This window comes from Halichoeres trimaculatus, unplaced genomic scaffold (assembly GCF_033239565.1).
Source record: "Halichoeres trimaculatus isolate MK-OKI-2021-1 unplaced genomic scaffold, fHalTri1.1 fHalTri1_scaffold_7, whole genome shotgun sequence".
Lineage (NCBI taxonomy): Eukaryota > Metazoa > Chordata > Actinopteri > Labriformes > Labridae > Halichoeres > Halichoeres trimaculatus.
This window is the reverse complement of record NW_027437185.1, coordinates 29,017,150-29,032,781: the sequence shown is the minus strand read 5'-3', so window position 1 is coordinate 29,032,781 and position 15,632 is coordinate 29,017,150. Positions and strand designations below refer to the sequence as shown.

The 15,632-nt window shown below is 39.5% G+C and overlaps 1 protein-coding gene across 1 annotated transcript; it reads left to right on the top strand.

The window, feature by feature from the left end:
- The first annotated feature begins 1,996 nt into the window (after positions 1-1,996).
- On the top strand, positions 1,997-7,105 carry atp1b4 (ATPase Na+/K+ transporting subunit beta 4). The gene is made up of 9 exons (XM_074673892.1): positions 1,997-2,180; positions 2,408-2,477; positions 3,116-3,332; positions 4,820-4,948; positions 5,069-5,173; positions 5,492-5,691; positions 5,799-5,855; positions 5,959-6,051; positions 6,136-7,105. Exons 2-9 carry the CDS (start codon positions 2,412-2,414, stop codon positions 6,295-6,297), a joined length of 1,029 nt encoding a protein of 342 aa, XP_074529993.1. The 5' UTR covers positions 1,997-2,180; positions 2,408-2,411; the 3' UTR covers positions 6,298-7,105.
- Positions 7,106-15,632: the final 8,527 nt, after the last annotated feature.

The following is a 15,632-nucleotide window of genomic DNA, read 5'->3' as shown; positions in this document are numbered from 1 at the left end:
AATGTGTAATCTTCAGGTTTATTATGCTGGTATTTCTCTCATACTGAGCCGCGAGGATTATGTTTTAAACAGATGAGCCCAAAATTATTCAAACACCTGACAGATCTGACAGTGTTGACCTTTTGCTATTTGTCTCTGGAGCATGATCATGGAATATGCAAATGGTTGTTCAAAACACAAAAAATATCAGATAGAATGGGTCCTACTGTTTTATCTACTTTAATATTTGGTTTGTTCACTTTATGAAGCAGTTACTGCAACAAATCTCTGTCACAGTGTCAATATTTCTCAACAGTGATATTGCCTTCTGCAACTCAAGCCAAAGGCTTTCCTTTGAATATTCAATAGATCTGCCCATGCTGACTATTACATAAATCTCCTGATGATGGCTCTATTTTATAGAACAATGACCATAATTTGTTTTTTGGGTATTTTAATGGCCAATTAAAAAAAAAAAAAGATAAAAAAGAAAACAAACAAAAAAATTGCAAGTGTTAATAACTTTGGCCACTACTTTAAATTATAACATACAGTTATTACTTTTTCTCCTGAACTTCTTATATTGTGTTGGAGTAAATTATCTTGAATGTGTGAAAAAAACACTTTAAAAATATTAGAAATACAAAAGCTACACTGTTTTACAGACTTTCTAAAGGTGTGTCAATACCATTTAATGACTCGAATACAGGGCCTAATTTATATAAATATATATATATATATATATATATATATATATATATATATATATATATATATATATATATATATATATATATATATATATATATATATATATATATATATATATAGACCAATACCCATAAAGCTGTTGAAATCATAATTGTTAACTGTTCTAAACTGTGTGCTATGTGCTACATATTCACAACCTAGCTTCCATATTTTTAAGTCTGGTTTTATACTTGTGATTCAATTACAAATAAGGTGATACCTCACCACTAATGGAAATTAAAAAAAAGAAAAAAGAAAACAGAAAAAAGAAAAAAAAAAACATGTACAGAGTGTGATGGATGTATCTGGGGCCAACATGGGCCCTGCAGCTCAGCTGTGCCCCCTATAGTAGATAATCTGGCCGAGGAGCTTTCCCTGCACAAATGCACGTATAACCTCGTGTAAGGACAAGGTCCTCAGGAAGTAATGTCGAGGTCAGATAAAAAAAAAAAAAAACACTTTCATTCAGCATGCACACTGCAAATAAAGTGCTGGGATCATTTTATGCGCATACATAAGCTTAGAGTTACCTTTAACATGGAAAAGCTGAATGAGTTTGAAAGAGTCTTCGCTTTTTTGCGTCATGCCTGTATAACATAAGAGGTCGTTGACTTTTGCTTTCAAGTGCACTGGACATCCAAACTGACGCGCAACCACGTACAGAAGAACACGTGCACGTTTCTGCCGCGCAAATCTCAAAGGACGGATATTTTTCCATGACGCAATTTCTCCTTTCATGTAAAAAAAAAGAGAGGAGGGGGAACTAAACTCTCTAAAGTCCCCCCTCGCCCACTTTTACATGGGGGTAACAGAGCGTTACGTGACCGGAGTGCAGATTGGTTCAGGGATGAGAAGGAGGGCTACTTGATCTTCTGCTGAGGGGAGCTTCTGGTTTGATGCAATAAGAGTCTGCGGCTGGATTAGTATGCATGCATGTGCTGCAACAATAGGCAGTGACAGATATCTCATTCATGATGTTTGAAGTCACAAAATGCATTTATTAGCAAATTATGATGAGGGGAAATAAACTCACTGTGGGGAAGTCTATCGTGCACGTACAGTAAGCATGCAGCCAGACAGTGATTTATGACAGTGTCTTGAGTTAGGAAAAGCTATAAATATTGTATTCAGGCTTCAGTCTTAGCCCGGCTTAGCAGACAATGGCTGATGGTGTGCGTGTGCTGAATGCAGTGCTGTGGTCCAGGCCGCTGCCAAAACGTCTTTGGGACCAAATAAAAAAAAGCACTTTGCATCCCACCCCCAGTTTTCCTCTGTCCTGCGGTCATTCACTATGATGCGCGCCTAGTTGAAGGAGGTTCTCCACTCCCGCGTGCCTAAAACTTTCTAATGAAACCCCCCAAAACTTTTTGACAAACATTTTTTGACGCTCTGAGGGTCAAGAGGGTTCTCAACGTATTAATCCGCGTCCTATACTGACAAGAAAACTTCAGGTATGTCAGAACTTTCATTGAATATAGAGAAATATTTATTGTGAATAACTTTACGAAAGTTTTAAAAGTCTGCATTTTAGAGAAGCGTCTCGTGCTATTTTTTTTTTTTTTTTTTTTTGCGAAAAGTTTGAGCTTGAGGTTTGCACATGCAAAGTTTCGTCGCTTTTGTTCCCGTTGCACGGAGGTAGATGTGATTGGCTTAACAAGTACCTTTTCTTTCTGTGAAGAAACATGGAGCCCAGTTCCACAGAGGGAGGAGCTGAAGAGACGCTCCCCAAAAGTCATCCACCAGGTCTTGTAAGTGCTGCAATTAAACAAAAACATACACATTTCCATAACTTCAACCTTAAGGCACATAGTTATTAAACTTCTGTTTTTACAAGCAAATAATGTTATTTGAATAAGCATCAGTGTTATTATTTATGCAAGAAGTTAATTGTTAATTTGCTAAAGATTCAATGTTATAATATTATTTCAAGCAATAAGAATTAGATTCTCTCAAAGGCCATTTTCTCACGCATGACTTGTGTCCTGTGGCTCCTCTGGGATCTGTGTGTCCTAGCCTGAGGATGCTGAGAGTCAGTGAGTAACATCTGGCTGTCAGAGTGACCCTCCAGCTCTGCTGTCTGCAGCTGCTGCTCCAAGCAGGAGGGTCCACTCAGAGGAGGTCAGCTCTCCCAACGAGTGCCACAAAGGTCACCAGCGGGTTTATAATTTGCAGAAACAGGCGACGGGACCAGCAGTGTGATGTTCATTAATATGCAGAGCACTCTCTGGCACTTTCTAGCATCGGTCATACTCGGAGCAGAAGGCATGCCATTTTTATTCCTGCAGTAATTTAAAAGACAAAAACAAAATAGGGTCGACTGCAGAACTTAGTAGTTGAGAATATGTGTGGTGAGGGCTTTTTTTTCTCTTCTTCTTCTTTTCACCAGCCTCACAAAGTGATGCTCAAACATGGCCAAGAGCTGGAGGAAGAACAGGAGGAGTTGGCCGAGCACCAGCCTCTGGAGCAGGAAGACCTGAACTTTGAGAGGTGGAAGCGCAGGCCGATACCCCAGAGGACACTGCACCAGAAAATAGACGACCTGAAGACGTACCTGTGGAATGCAGAGACCAATGAATTCATGGGTCGCTCTGGAAAGAGCTGGAGTGAGTTGATGAAGGAAAAGAGGTTCTGCAATGTTGGGGTGTGGGACAGAAAATCCTGTCTAATGCTAACTATTTTTATTGCATGTTTTTTATATCTCTCTATATATATATTAATACGAATCTTTTAATAAGTGTAATACCATTTTAATCATGAAAAAAGCTTTAAAGCACACAAGTTGTTAAAAGTTGGATAGTTTAAGGGCTGGGAATTGCTCTGAAGAGTGTGTGTGTGTCCTTATGCTCGGTGTTTACATAGGTGCATGGACAATTCAGAGTGTCCCGACAAAAACAGACTGCCTGGGGACGCATCCCCAGCGGGAGTGTGCTGTTCCGGGCCTCGCATTGGCCAGGAATCACATTCCTCCTCTCAAGTGCCTCTTTCCCAAAGCCTCTGGCGACCTCCTCGCTGAACTTAGCATGCTTATGGCCTCTCAGTCGCACTGAAATGTAGAAATGTCGTAGAAATGTCTTTTTTTTTTATCCCTGGAGCTCTCTGCCTATTGAGCTTTGGTGCAGACAAACCTTTTTTGGCAGAAGTGGCTGCCTGGGCAAGTTTGTTGAGTCAATGATGATGGAGCAGCCTCTCAGTATTCCACAGAAGTTGCTATGTGACGCTGACGAGCTCCCCTCTCTAAACTGTGCCGTCCACAATGGCAAACGTGATCCAACAGAGAGTAAAGAGAGACAATATCCCAGCAAAGTGTGTGTTACTTGTATAAGTTTAGACGCTGGACCCAAGGCACGGCTAGAAGAGCTCGATCCAGCTATGTAACCAGTGTGTGCACACTTGTAGAAACCAAGAGGGGCCTGGTGTGTGAGATGAAGACAAGGCCCCAAGTTGAAGTCGGTGCTGTGTGTCCTGTGAGACGAGTGCTTAAGAGAGGACACAATACCAGAGTGGGGTGATTGGGGCTCCTTGGAGCTGGCCAGGCCTCTATGGCTGCAAAAGACCTTCACTACGATGGCAACCGGAGGTTCACTGTGTTCCTGAGTGAAAGGACAGCTGGGAGAATTCTCACTGAGCTCAAACAGAAAGGCCTTTGTGGTTCCGGGGACGCAAGGCTGGCTGTAGCAAGTCCCCTGTGAAATTGCCCGCACAGCAAAAGCCATTTCATTTAGGGCACGTTTGGCTTGATTAGTTGCTAATGGACTGTTTAATTGAAAATTGCACAACAATGGTACTTTTCTTGGCTTCTTTCTTCTTTGGGCTCTCACATTATCTCAGTACAGTGGATTTTACATAAGAACTGCTGCAGTTCAAAGTCTAGACACACTTTTTTTTTTTATGAGTGAACAAATTAGTGAGCGTCCTGATCAAGAACAGTAGCTGAAGTCTAGACAGATCACAGTCTGAGAAAAAGAGTCTTTATGGTGCTTTGTTTTTCTGCACTCAGGTCAGAGGCACTGTTTATTCAGAGATGTGTTATATAAGCCAATTACAGCATCAGAAATATTCCCCCTCCTAACTTTTCCCCCTCCTTTTTCAGGCCTCATCCTCCTCTTCTACGCTGCACTTTATATGTTTCTGGCAGCCATGTTTGGCGGCTGTTTGTTTTGCCTCATGTGGTCAATTAGCCCCTATCATCCCACCTTCAATGACAGAGTGATGCCACCAGGTAAATATAATCCCAAACCCAGACCATGCCCCCTCCCTGCCCCGGTCTCTTCCATTCTTTTGTCTTTTCCTCGTACTTGAGTCTCAGCACAGTTGACTGTCTTTGGGTCTCCACTGGCAGGTATGACGATGGCCCCACACCTGGAGGGCCATGAGATCGCCTTCAACGCCTCTGATCGCAAATCCTGGAAGAAGTATGCAAGATCTATGGATGAATATTTAAGATGTGAGTCAGTTGGGATGGGGTTCGGGGATACTGATGAGGTTGTTGAGGTTGAATCAAGCATGCAAGGAGTTAATCTTCATCTTCACCACCTTTGTTCTCGTTTTTCATTTGGATCCTGCAGGGCATGCTGGGAAGGGAAGCCTCTTTGTAGGCAGAGTGCAGCCATTCAATGTACTTTTTTTTAAACGCTCAGCTTTTGTTAAGCTTCCTTAATCAGAGGCCTGAGTCTGGCAGGGTATTGCTGTAGCAGGGGTTTATTTATGCCCTCCCCCTCCCTCTCTGCTTCTCCCTCCTTTTCCCGTTTTTTTTTTTCTTCAGCATATAATGACGGTGCTCAGGAGAGGAAGAATATTCGCTGCACACAGGACAGATACTTCATGCAGGACGACCTGGAGGAGAGCTCAGAGCGGAAAGCGTGTCAGTTCAAGAGGTCCTGGTTGGGGGACTGTTCGGGGCTGCAGGACCCCCACTATGGCTACTCTCAGGGAAGGCCATGCATCCTCCTCCGTATGAACCGGGTAAGTATTAAAAAAAGAACAAAAAAACATCATCTTAAAACATGAAAAAGAGAAAATTAAGCATCAAGGCGAGGTGATTCAGGGCTGATTTATTTCCTCCTCAACAGATTCTTGGTTACTTACCTGGCCAGGGTAAACCCATAAATGTGACTTGTGGCGTCAAGGTAAAGTAACCTTCAACACATTTCCTCACACTTTAACCCCATTTAACACCCACCCTGAAGATGTCATGTCTGCATTTGTCAGGAGTTTTCTTTTCTCTTTTAGAAAGGGCCTCCAGAAGCTTTGGGAGAACTACAATTTTTTCCCAAAAGCGTCTTTGATCTGAAGTACTATCCTTACTACGGGAAGCTCAGACATGTGAGTGAGAGTTTCAGCCTCAAACAGAAATATTAACTCTTTATGTAAGGGTGAGATGAAATATGTTTTATTCCTTTGTTTCAGGTGAACTACTCTTCACCGGTGGTGGCTGTGCGTTTTGCAGGGATTCAGTACGACACTCACTTCCAGATACAGTGCAAACTGAACGGAAAGGGTATCATCAACGATTCACCCACTGATCGCTACCTGGGCAGCGTCACCTTTTCTCTGGATGTTGGAGCGTGAGCAGGAAATGCTCATACCGAGGCAGAAAAATGTACAAAAACGGTTGATAATATACCATTACTTTCTGTGAATTATGAAATTTCCCTGGCCTCACCTTTACTCAAATACCCATGTTATCTGCTGTGAAACAAACTCCTTCAAAATTAGATATTTACTCCTGTGTTTCTCTTATATCTTTGTACCTTCAGCATGCTATCGGTACCTGCACACACAACACACAGTGCTGAGCACAGAGCGAGTGCATAGAGTGAGTTGCGATTCCTGATAATTTGTAATAATTAGATGAATTAATCAAACTAAAGTAAACTTTGCCCAACAGTTAGCAGTTTTGGCTATGCAAATCCGATTATGACTTAAACATTAAACAGCATTTAGATATTATTTTTATCAAATTAAATAACGTTTTGTGTGGATTTTCCAGCGTGAAAAAGCGTACTAATTGTTCTTTTTTTTTTTTTTGCATTATATTTTTTAAACTTGTATATTGTGAGAATTCAAAGAACTATCATGCAAACTCTGAGAGCAGGACTTGTACTGTACTTACACAGTAAAAAAATAAATGATTGCAAATACACTATTACTTTATATTATGTCGAATAGAGCAGCATTTATGATACATTATGACATTTATGATAAAGCATCACATGCCACTTCTCTCCTTTTGTAAAAACATTTGCTTTTGGAAATGAAATACTACATGTGACTGATCAATAAAGGGACATACCATACTGTGAAATAGTTTGTAAAAGGTCTGTACTATTATTAAGTAAAAAGTAATTTTTGTTATAGTACTAATCCTGCCAGAACTGTGCCACTTAACCTGGTATCGATTGTATTTATTCAAATTATAGTTCTTGTAATAAATACAGTGTCCTGTTATGAAGTCTGCTGTAAGTTTTCTTTCACATGGTTTGAGTCATTTTATTTTTTTTGTACTGCATATTAGAGCATTTAGAAAATTTCACTGTAATATTCTGTAGAAAGAGTAATAAAACATTAGAATTTATATCAGTCTTTTTAAGGGACCAACATCTAAAAAACTAAATAACTTTAGAGGGGTAAAAAGGAACAGATTAAAGACTTCAATCATTAAACTCTTTGGTATTTAAGTTAACCAACAAAGATTGCATGACAATAAGACATAATAAAATTAAGGATAACTTATCATTGAGCACTTTAAACATTTAATATTTACTTAAAATGCTCCCAGACGTCACTGTAGTTAACATTAAGGCCACTAGGGGGCACACTTTTATATTCAATTCACTGTAAGGGCATCCAGAGGTCTTACCATTTCACTGATCACACAAAAAGGGTCACAAGAAAAACTTTACAGAAAAATGTATTCATTAAGTTAAAAAGAAAAACTATCAAACTTCAGAGCGCACTTGGACTTTATTTATTCATCTCCCATTTCATTGTCACTTTGCCAAGTTTACCAAAAAAGAAAACTCAAAATATCTCTGTTTTCCAGAGAATGCGGCTCCTCGTATGCCCCTGTGTTTTTTTTTTTAATCTGGCGTCTTTGTCAATAAGTAGTCAGGCTCTTGTGGAGGAGATAAGAGTTTATAGAGTTGTCAGCCTTTTTCTCTTGCTCTGAACTTTCAGTCCTCTTCACCTGTTTCAAAGGTACAGCTGGACTATTTTTTTTTTTTTTTTGTATCCACACAGTAAAATGCTTAAGATGAAACCACTTAGTGGTCTTGCAAAAATAATCTATGCCTTGTTCCTCTTTTTTTTCTGGTTTCTTCAGAGAACTAGCGTATTTCTGAGTGTGTACAGGATTTATAGCATATTTTCTGTGATGAAAAGTTACTTGAGAAATAATTTGGTTCTTCATACTGTCCAAAAGTAGTGATAACAATGTGATTCAAAATACAAAAAAACAAAACAAAACCAACAACAACAAAAAAACAACAACAAACAAATAACAACAAAAAAAACAATGACAAAACAACAACAAAAAATACAAAACATTACAACTTAAAATATTGGTCATAAAATACGAGATGTTCTTTGCAGGACTGGATTACATAGCTTTTTTTATACTTCCCCTGCATGCTTCCTCACCAGTGGTGGTATCTTTATCATGCCACCAGAGGGCAGCATTGACCTAAAACCGTGGATAGTTTGATGGTGAATGTTAAAACTACACTAACCTTTAATTCTTCACTCAATGGGGAAATTTACAGAAGTACAGTAGTAAAAGACAGTTAACGATGCAAACAAAAAAATACAATAAGAATTTACAAAGATAGAATGATGAGATTAAAAAGTGTAATAAGAAAAAATATGAGAAGAACAATTTAACTACAAGAAACATGTACAACCAATTTACAAGTATGAAATGTGGATAGACTGACAACAGCATCAGTAACATAAAAAGTTTTTGCACATGTAGAAGACAGGGGGTTACAGTAATGATAGGAGTGACAGTGTAACTGACGATTATACAGTCTGATCACGGCTGAAAGAAAAGCCCTGTGGTATCTCTGAGACAGTGTGAAGGAAAAAACTTTCCAGTGATGTTAGAGTCTCCTGCAAGGGTATAGATGGAGACCGCTTAGAAGTGGTGTTATTGGACCAAGGGAAGTACAGTTTAAAATCCCATAAATACTTCTGCATTGAAACAGTTCTTCCAACATTCAACACCTCAGTTAAGGCTGAAAATTTTCTATTTCTTACAGTACATCTGATTGGAGCAGATAAAGAAGTATTCATTCATGAGCTTCTACATCAGGGATCTCAAACTCATGCCATGGAGGGCCAAGAGGCTACAGGTTTTCTTTCCAACCAAAAACTCCACCAACTGATTTCACTGAATACTCACTGCCCTCTGCTTGGAGGTGAGGTAATCAGTGAAATCGGCTGGTGAAGTTTTTGGTTGGGAAGAAAACATGTAGCCTCTCGGCCCTCCATGGCACGAGTTTGAGATCCCTGTTCTACATCATTGAGATGCCTCTTTACCACGGTGGGTGATGGTGCTCATGGGAAACAGAGTCTCCATCCCGAAATAAAAAAAATTCTAAAGGTGAAATCAATGCAGCAAGTTAGACAATAAAGCTTTTTACTCTTTTAGTTTTAAAGTGACAGGTGCGAAAACAACAACAACAACAACAACAACAACAACAAATTATATTGAGTTAACATTTGACTGTTTTCCTCAGAGCTTAGTCTGCTTATATTTATAAGATTGGAAACAAAAAGATGTAGTTTTCTGGAGAAGTAAGGAGAGCATACCTGATTCAGCTTCCTTTGTTTATTGCGAATTACATGAGACACCTCTTCTGATTGGCACATAGGGGAGTACGGGGTAAGTTGAGCCTGTGGGTAAATTGACCCACCCCCTGTCTCTGGGAAACGATATGCATCAGTGGTCACATGACTCTGGATTTAGTTAGCCCGCCTCATTTCAAGCTCTCTGTGGTAAACAGAAACACAAGTTGAAGTGTTAAGTAACTTTTATTCTCCAAAAATCATTTTTTGCATGTTGAAGTAAATTTTCAACATATCACGAATAATGACGATAAACTCAAAATAATTTTAACTAGATTTAAAAACATTCTTCAAATGTGTTGCTGAACTATCAGTGTATAAAACCATGTGAATCGTGTAGCTAGGTATTAGCCTGAATTGCTAGGCTAGGTTGTTTTTAACAAAATGGTGGCTGTGGGGTAAAGTGAGCCAGTGATTTAACTTACCCCGCAATACGGCACTAGAGTGTCAGAGGTAAAACGTGTTTAAGTGTAGTAATACATAATGACTTCTTTTTTTTTCTTTTTAAATATGTGTAACATTGTAGACAAGCTAGAATGCCGAGGAAATACAGCAGGAAGACAAACTGGGGCTCAACACCCCTTGAGGAGGTACAGAGAGCAGCAACCAAAGTCCAGGGTGGAAAATCCATAAGAAAAGTGGCCACAGAGTGAAATATCAACAGGTCAACCTTCTGCAGATTCCTAAAACAGAAAGAGGGAGGGGAAGTGACAGTGGCAGGCTACACAGGGACAGTGAACTCAAAGAGGGTCTTCACAGAGGAGATGGAGGAAGACCTTGCAAACCATGTGAAAAAACTGGCTGACCAGTTCCCTGGCCTCACGGCAAAGAAATCCTGTGATCTAGCCAATGAAATGGCAGAGAAGAACAATATCCCTGTCCCCGAGAGCTGGAAAGCTAAGGGTTCAGCAGGTAGTGTAGAAGAGATCACAGTTCAACTCTGGTAAACAGTCGATCTTGTAGCTAAACAGATTCTTAATGATGTCCCTATTTTTCTGGGTCGAGACTGGTTCACCAACTTCAAGGAACGCTACCAAAAAAGTCAAAAGGTCAACTTACCCCCATGTGGTTCAATTTACCTTTTAAGTGGAGCAATTTACCCCTTAGCTGGGGCAAGTTGAGCCACGATGACCTTTTTTTTTTGACAGGTTATATTTCCATGACCAATCATTATGGATGTGTTCTAATTATTTCCACTGATGTGAGACATCATGAAATTAATGTACATGTGTTGATTTGACTTCAATTTCATTTCCACTTGCCTACAGGTCAAACAATGTAAAAAGTGGCTCAGTTTACCCTGCTCTCCTCTAATGGAAAAAACTCCTGCATCTCCAAGTGCAAATTCATGCTCTCTCAACCATGGTCCATAAAACAAAAATAAGATAGAACTTCCTCAGATTAAATTTGGGAAAATTTAATAATATTTTTTTACCCTTTACTCACTGGGCCACTTTCCCTTACATTACAGAATGTTTTCACACAAAAAAGAGAAGTTTGGTCTGTATCTACAGCTCAGCATCCCTCTGTGACCCATTATTTACACACACACATTTTCCCATTAGACATTCAGCAAGTGATCATCACTGAGGTGGATCTTCCCCCAATTAACAGAACACTAAGAAGAATCCATTCTGCATAATGTTAATTCTGGGTAATGATTGGACCGGCTTAAGTGGCCTACAGGGAGCTAGAAGGGACACACTGAAGAGCAGCGAGCAGATGGTGTGGAAGAGGCAGAGGGCAGTGACACACACTGACAAACTCACTCACATACACGCTCCAGTGACACACACACACACACAGCTGAGCAGTGTTACTGTGTTCATGCCTGTGGGACAATTTTAAGAGGCGGTAAGAAAGATCAACTTCAGCCTCTGAATACCTGAATACACAACATCTCCATCCAGAGGCGTGCTCATACTTCAGTAGAGATACTCCAAACTGCTGCAGAGGTTCACTGACACATCTGTGGTTTCATGTTCAAAAGCAGGAAGTCAGTCCTGCTGAGAGAAAGCGTGCTGTAATGAAGCACTCCTGTCCTTTTATGAGCATCAAATACGTCTGGGTCTCTTACGGCTAAATACACCCCTACTGTCTGCTGTAATGAAGCAGCAATATTTAGAACTATTAAACACTTTGATGTTCAATTAGCATCATCAGATTAAACTACGATAAGGGTCAACTTCTAATCCATCTCATAAGCTGCTCATTAAGACTGCATGTAACATAAATGCTGTGGCATTTACAAAGACACAATCTGTTCCTGAACCGCTGTTTGCAGCCTTAAGATCTGCATAATGAATGGGGCTGCATTCAGAGTGGTAAGGAGCTGCAAACACCAAATTATTCCAGTTACAACATCTGTGGCTAATTCATTGTCTGGCTAATTATCGAGTAAACAACTATGTCCCACAGATTGAGAGTCTGTTTGTACTGGTGGCTACCCAGAGGTGTAAACTTATAAATAATGGATAAAATGAACACTGATACTTTTCAGGATGGGTCTTCAAGTGGCAGCTCTGCTCTGGTCTCTGCAAATTCATGAAAGGGTGGATGAAAAATAATGACTTAAAGAAAAAACAAACAACTGCATAACCAGAAAACACCCTACACAATACCAGTTACTGCCACCTTCAGCTTTCTGTGGTAGCCCTGGATTTCAAAAAACAAACCTAAAACAAAATAAATCTGAAATTTTGAAGAGACATTTGGGTAAGATCAGATAGTCCAAGCTCAATAATAGCCAGACATCAGTCTTTACAAGGACAGGATACATATGCTATCAACCAGGAGAGGAGGATGCTGTTTCAAAAACAGATATGGCTTTAAATTTTTTTTTTAAATCAAACATACTCCAGCTGACAGTGACACAATTATAACAACATTAATTAGAAAAGCACCCAGAGAGTGCAGACCTCCGCCAAGCATATTGTGATTGTCACCCAACACTTTAGTCCTACTTTAATGTTATACTCCCTTTCAGCAGACAGTCTGCTACAATTTGGTGTTAGTTGCAGGTTTGTACAATAATTTGTTACCTGACAGTGTTAAAAATGATGATGACCCAGTACATATTTCATATTCCAGATCTTAGTATCCAGAATATTGCCAGAATCTGGATTGTACTTTTACATCTATCAGAAATTATCGTGAACTTGTCCTGTATTGTTTTGCAAAGCAATCTGACCATTTATCATGGAGTTATTTACACATATGGTGAAAACAACCCTATTTCACAATGATAAAGAATCCTTAAAAATAATCCAGGATCCTGATGATGATTTGCATCACCTCCACAATTTAACCACGTCTTCCTTATTCAATATTGAACATTTCCTGAAATTTTCATCAAGATCTATTCATTAATTTTTGAGTTATGTTGTTCACAGACAAACTCTCCCAAAAACACAACATCCTTGGTGGAGGTAATAAAACATTAATGATAAATAAAGACATCAGTCTGAGTGGGCAAGGAATCCAGAAAGACTTATATTTATACCTGCCACCATGAGCCCTTGATAAAGCTGGAGATCACCCTAGATTACTTTGTGTGCTTTGTACAGTTTCAACATGCCTGTCCAAATCAAACGCCTGTTTACTATCTACATGGCTTGCAGCAAGAAAAGGAAATCACTTGCACTAAAGTGAATTAACTTTGGAGGAATATCTTTTTGTCTTTGGACTTTATTCAGACATCTCTGACATGCTTGTTGGCACAAAGTTGGGTTGTCAGGTCTGACGACACGTATCACAGCACTAATAAACAGCCTTCAATTGATATCAACTTGATAAATCAGGAGATAATTGGGGGAAATTACAAATCAGGAGTACAACAGAAGAAAGATTCCTGCAGAAATCTGGAGTGTTGGCAGGTCTGCACATTATACCACAGACCTTCTCCACAAACTTAAGACAGAGATGCTTTTCTGTTCTCAGATTGTCTTTCTAGTTGTATTGTCTTACTTGTCACATTTTCTTTTCTGTTGTGTTAGCTTTATGTTGTATTGTCTTTTTTCTTGTTGTGTTTTCATGTTTTGCACCTCAGGGCCACTGTAGCTTTCTTCTTGGCAGTGAAAGCTGTTTTTTCAATATTCTACTTGGCATACAAAGTGTGTTGTGCTGAAGATGAGTTCTACTATCACAGTGCTGTTTTTGTAACCTTACACTTAATCTTGCTGTGTGATAAGTTTTACCTGACTGCACGGTGGTGTCATAATCACTAGTTTCTGATTATGAGACAAGCAAAGGCAAAGAAAAAAATCTTTAAAAGAGGAGAAACTTTGGAGAAAATCTTATTTTTTCTTGGACAGATTTGTCAAATGTTCATTAACTTCAGAAATCAATGATGGAAGGTGACTAAAGGGTTTCTGAGTCAAAGATTTCCAAGCACATCCAAAGAGAAAGCACATTCAAAGATGTGTTGCAGCCTCTGTCCGACTCATGTTTAACAACACACAACCACCTCACATCGAACCCATTCAGCTGACGCCGCAGGACTGGAAAAAAGAAAGCCTCTAACATTTTATTGAAAGAGTAAAAGAATTTTATGGTGCATTTTGTTCAGCCTTTGTCACAAAAACATTAAAGAAGTGCTGAGCAGAAAATCCTGCAGCCCAGGAGCATCACTTTCAATAATCCTTTAAGCACCCACCAAATTACCCCTCTCTGCTTGGGTTGTTCAAAGACTCATCCATCGACTGAAAACAGAGCATTCAAGCGGAATATCGACCTTGCCCACTCGATATCTTTGAAATATAAGATTCAGTCTGAGTTGGTCTCTAAAATATGTCTGCTACCTGTAAAAAAACATGTTCATTTTTAGGTGCTTTTCACAGTTGGATTTTGTTTTGGAAAAGTTTCAGGGGCTTCCATAGGGGGTTATAGAGAATCCAGGGCCAGGACACAAACTGGCTTCATTTCTCAAGATCACAGGTTGCCACTTTGTCACATAGAAGCTACTTTTAGCTTTCTGGTTTATGCTCAAAAAAATCCCCGGCAGCCAACATGACAACAGGAAAAGTCAGGGAGGACACACACTCCTCCTGGCAACAAACTAAACACTCACCAGTCATGAAATGCAGTAGTGGTTTTCTGTTTGTCAAAATATGAGTCAGACTCTTCAGATGATTCATCGGGGCTGCTCTCTGACGCTTCAGTTATTTTTGTCATCCAGGCCTCTTCGCTCTTCAACCTCCACACTAAACTTGATCAGAGAAATACAAACATGTTTATGCTCAACACAAAATAAGGGAGAGGCCACCTCAGCATCACAAATGATGTCACATGGTTTTCTTTTTCAACCTCTGCTATGATAGTTTTGAGGGGGCCTCACTTTGTGATGTACTACATTGTATTTTTATTTGTCTATTTACTGGTAATGTATCATCATCATATGAAAGTTTTTAAATCTTAAATGAAGGACAGCGAGGCTGGTTCTATAAGATGACAGTGTTTTAGTTTGGTTGTTTGAACAGTTGTTTCCTGGAACATGATTTGAATCCATTATATTGTGTTTTGTTGACTGTACTTTGTTTCTTTTTGCTGCTTCCTGTCTGTAACTTTGTGTTTTTGCTGTTGCCTGTCTTGGCCAGGTCTCCCTTGAAAAAGAAGTTTTTAATTTCAGTGGTACCAACCTGGTTAAATAAAGTTTAAAGGTCCCATATTATGTGAAAATCACTTTATTAAGTCTTTTAGTGAAATTTGTAGGTCTTTGGCCTTCCTCTCAGCCCTCAAAATGTGATATTTAATGACAAACATGTACTTAGTAGTGCTTGTGAATGTAAAATCCTGACCTAAAACGAGCTGTTTGGAATTTGGGGATTTGCCAACGTCAGTGATTCCCCTTTTTGACCAATCAGGAGCAAGTCTGACCTGATGGTCCACCGGAGCAGATACCCCCGAACCCCCTCCCCGCCCACTACCCTCCCCGCTGCTGGAGAGAAATTTTTCCAGCAGCAGGAGAAAAATGCTGAACTTGAAGAGCCATCACTTCTTTGTTGTTGGCTGTAAACAGCCACATAATTCCATCATGTACAAGCTTCCCATCTAAGAAGAAG

Coding starts and splice junctions, on each gene's coding strand:
- atp1b4 (XM_074673892.1), top strand. CDS start 2,412: ATGGAGCCCAGTTCCACAGAGGGAGGAGCTGAAGAGACGCTCCCCAAA. Junction 2,478..3,115: donor AAAGTCATCCACCAGGTCTT/GTAAGTGCTGCA, acceptor TCTTTTCACCAG/CCTCACAAAGTGATGCTCAA. Junction 5,692..5,798: donor TCCTCCTCCGTATGAACCGG/GTAAGTATTAAA, acceptor CCTCCTCAACAG/ATTCTTGGTTACTTACCTGG.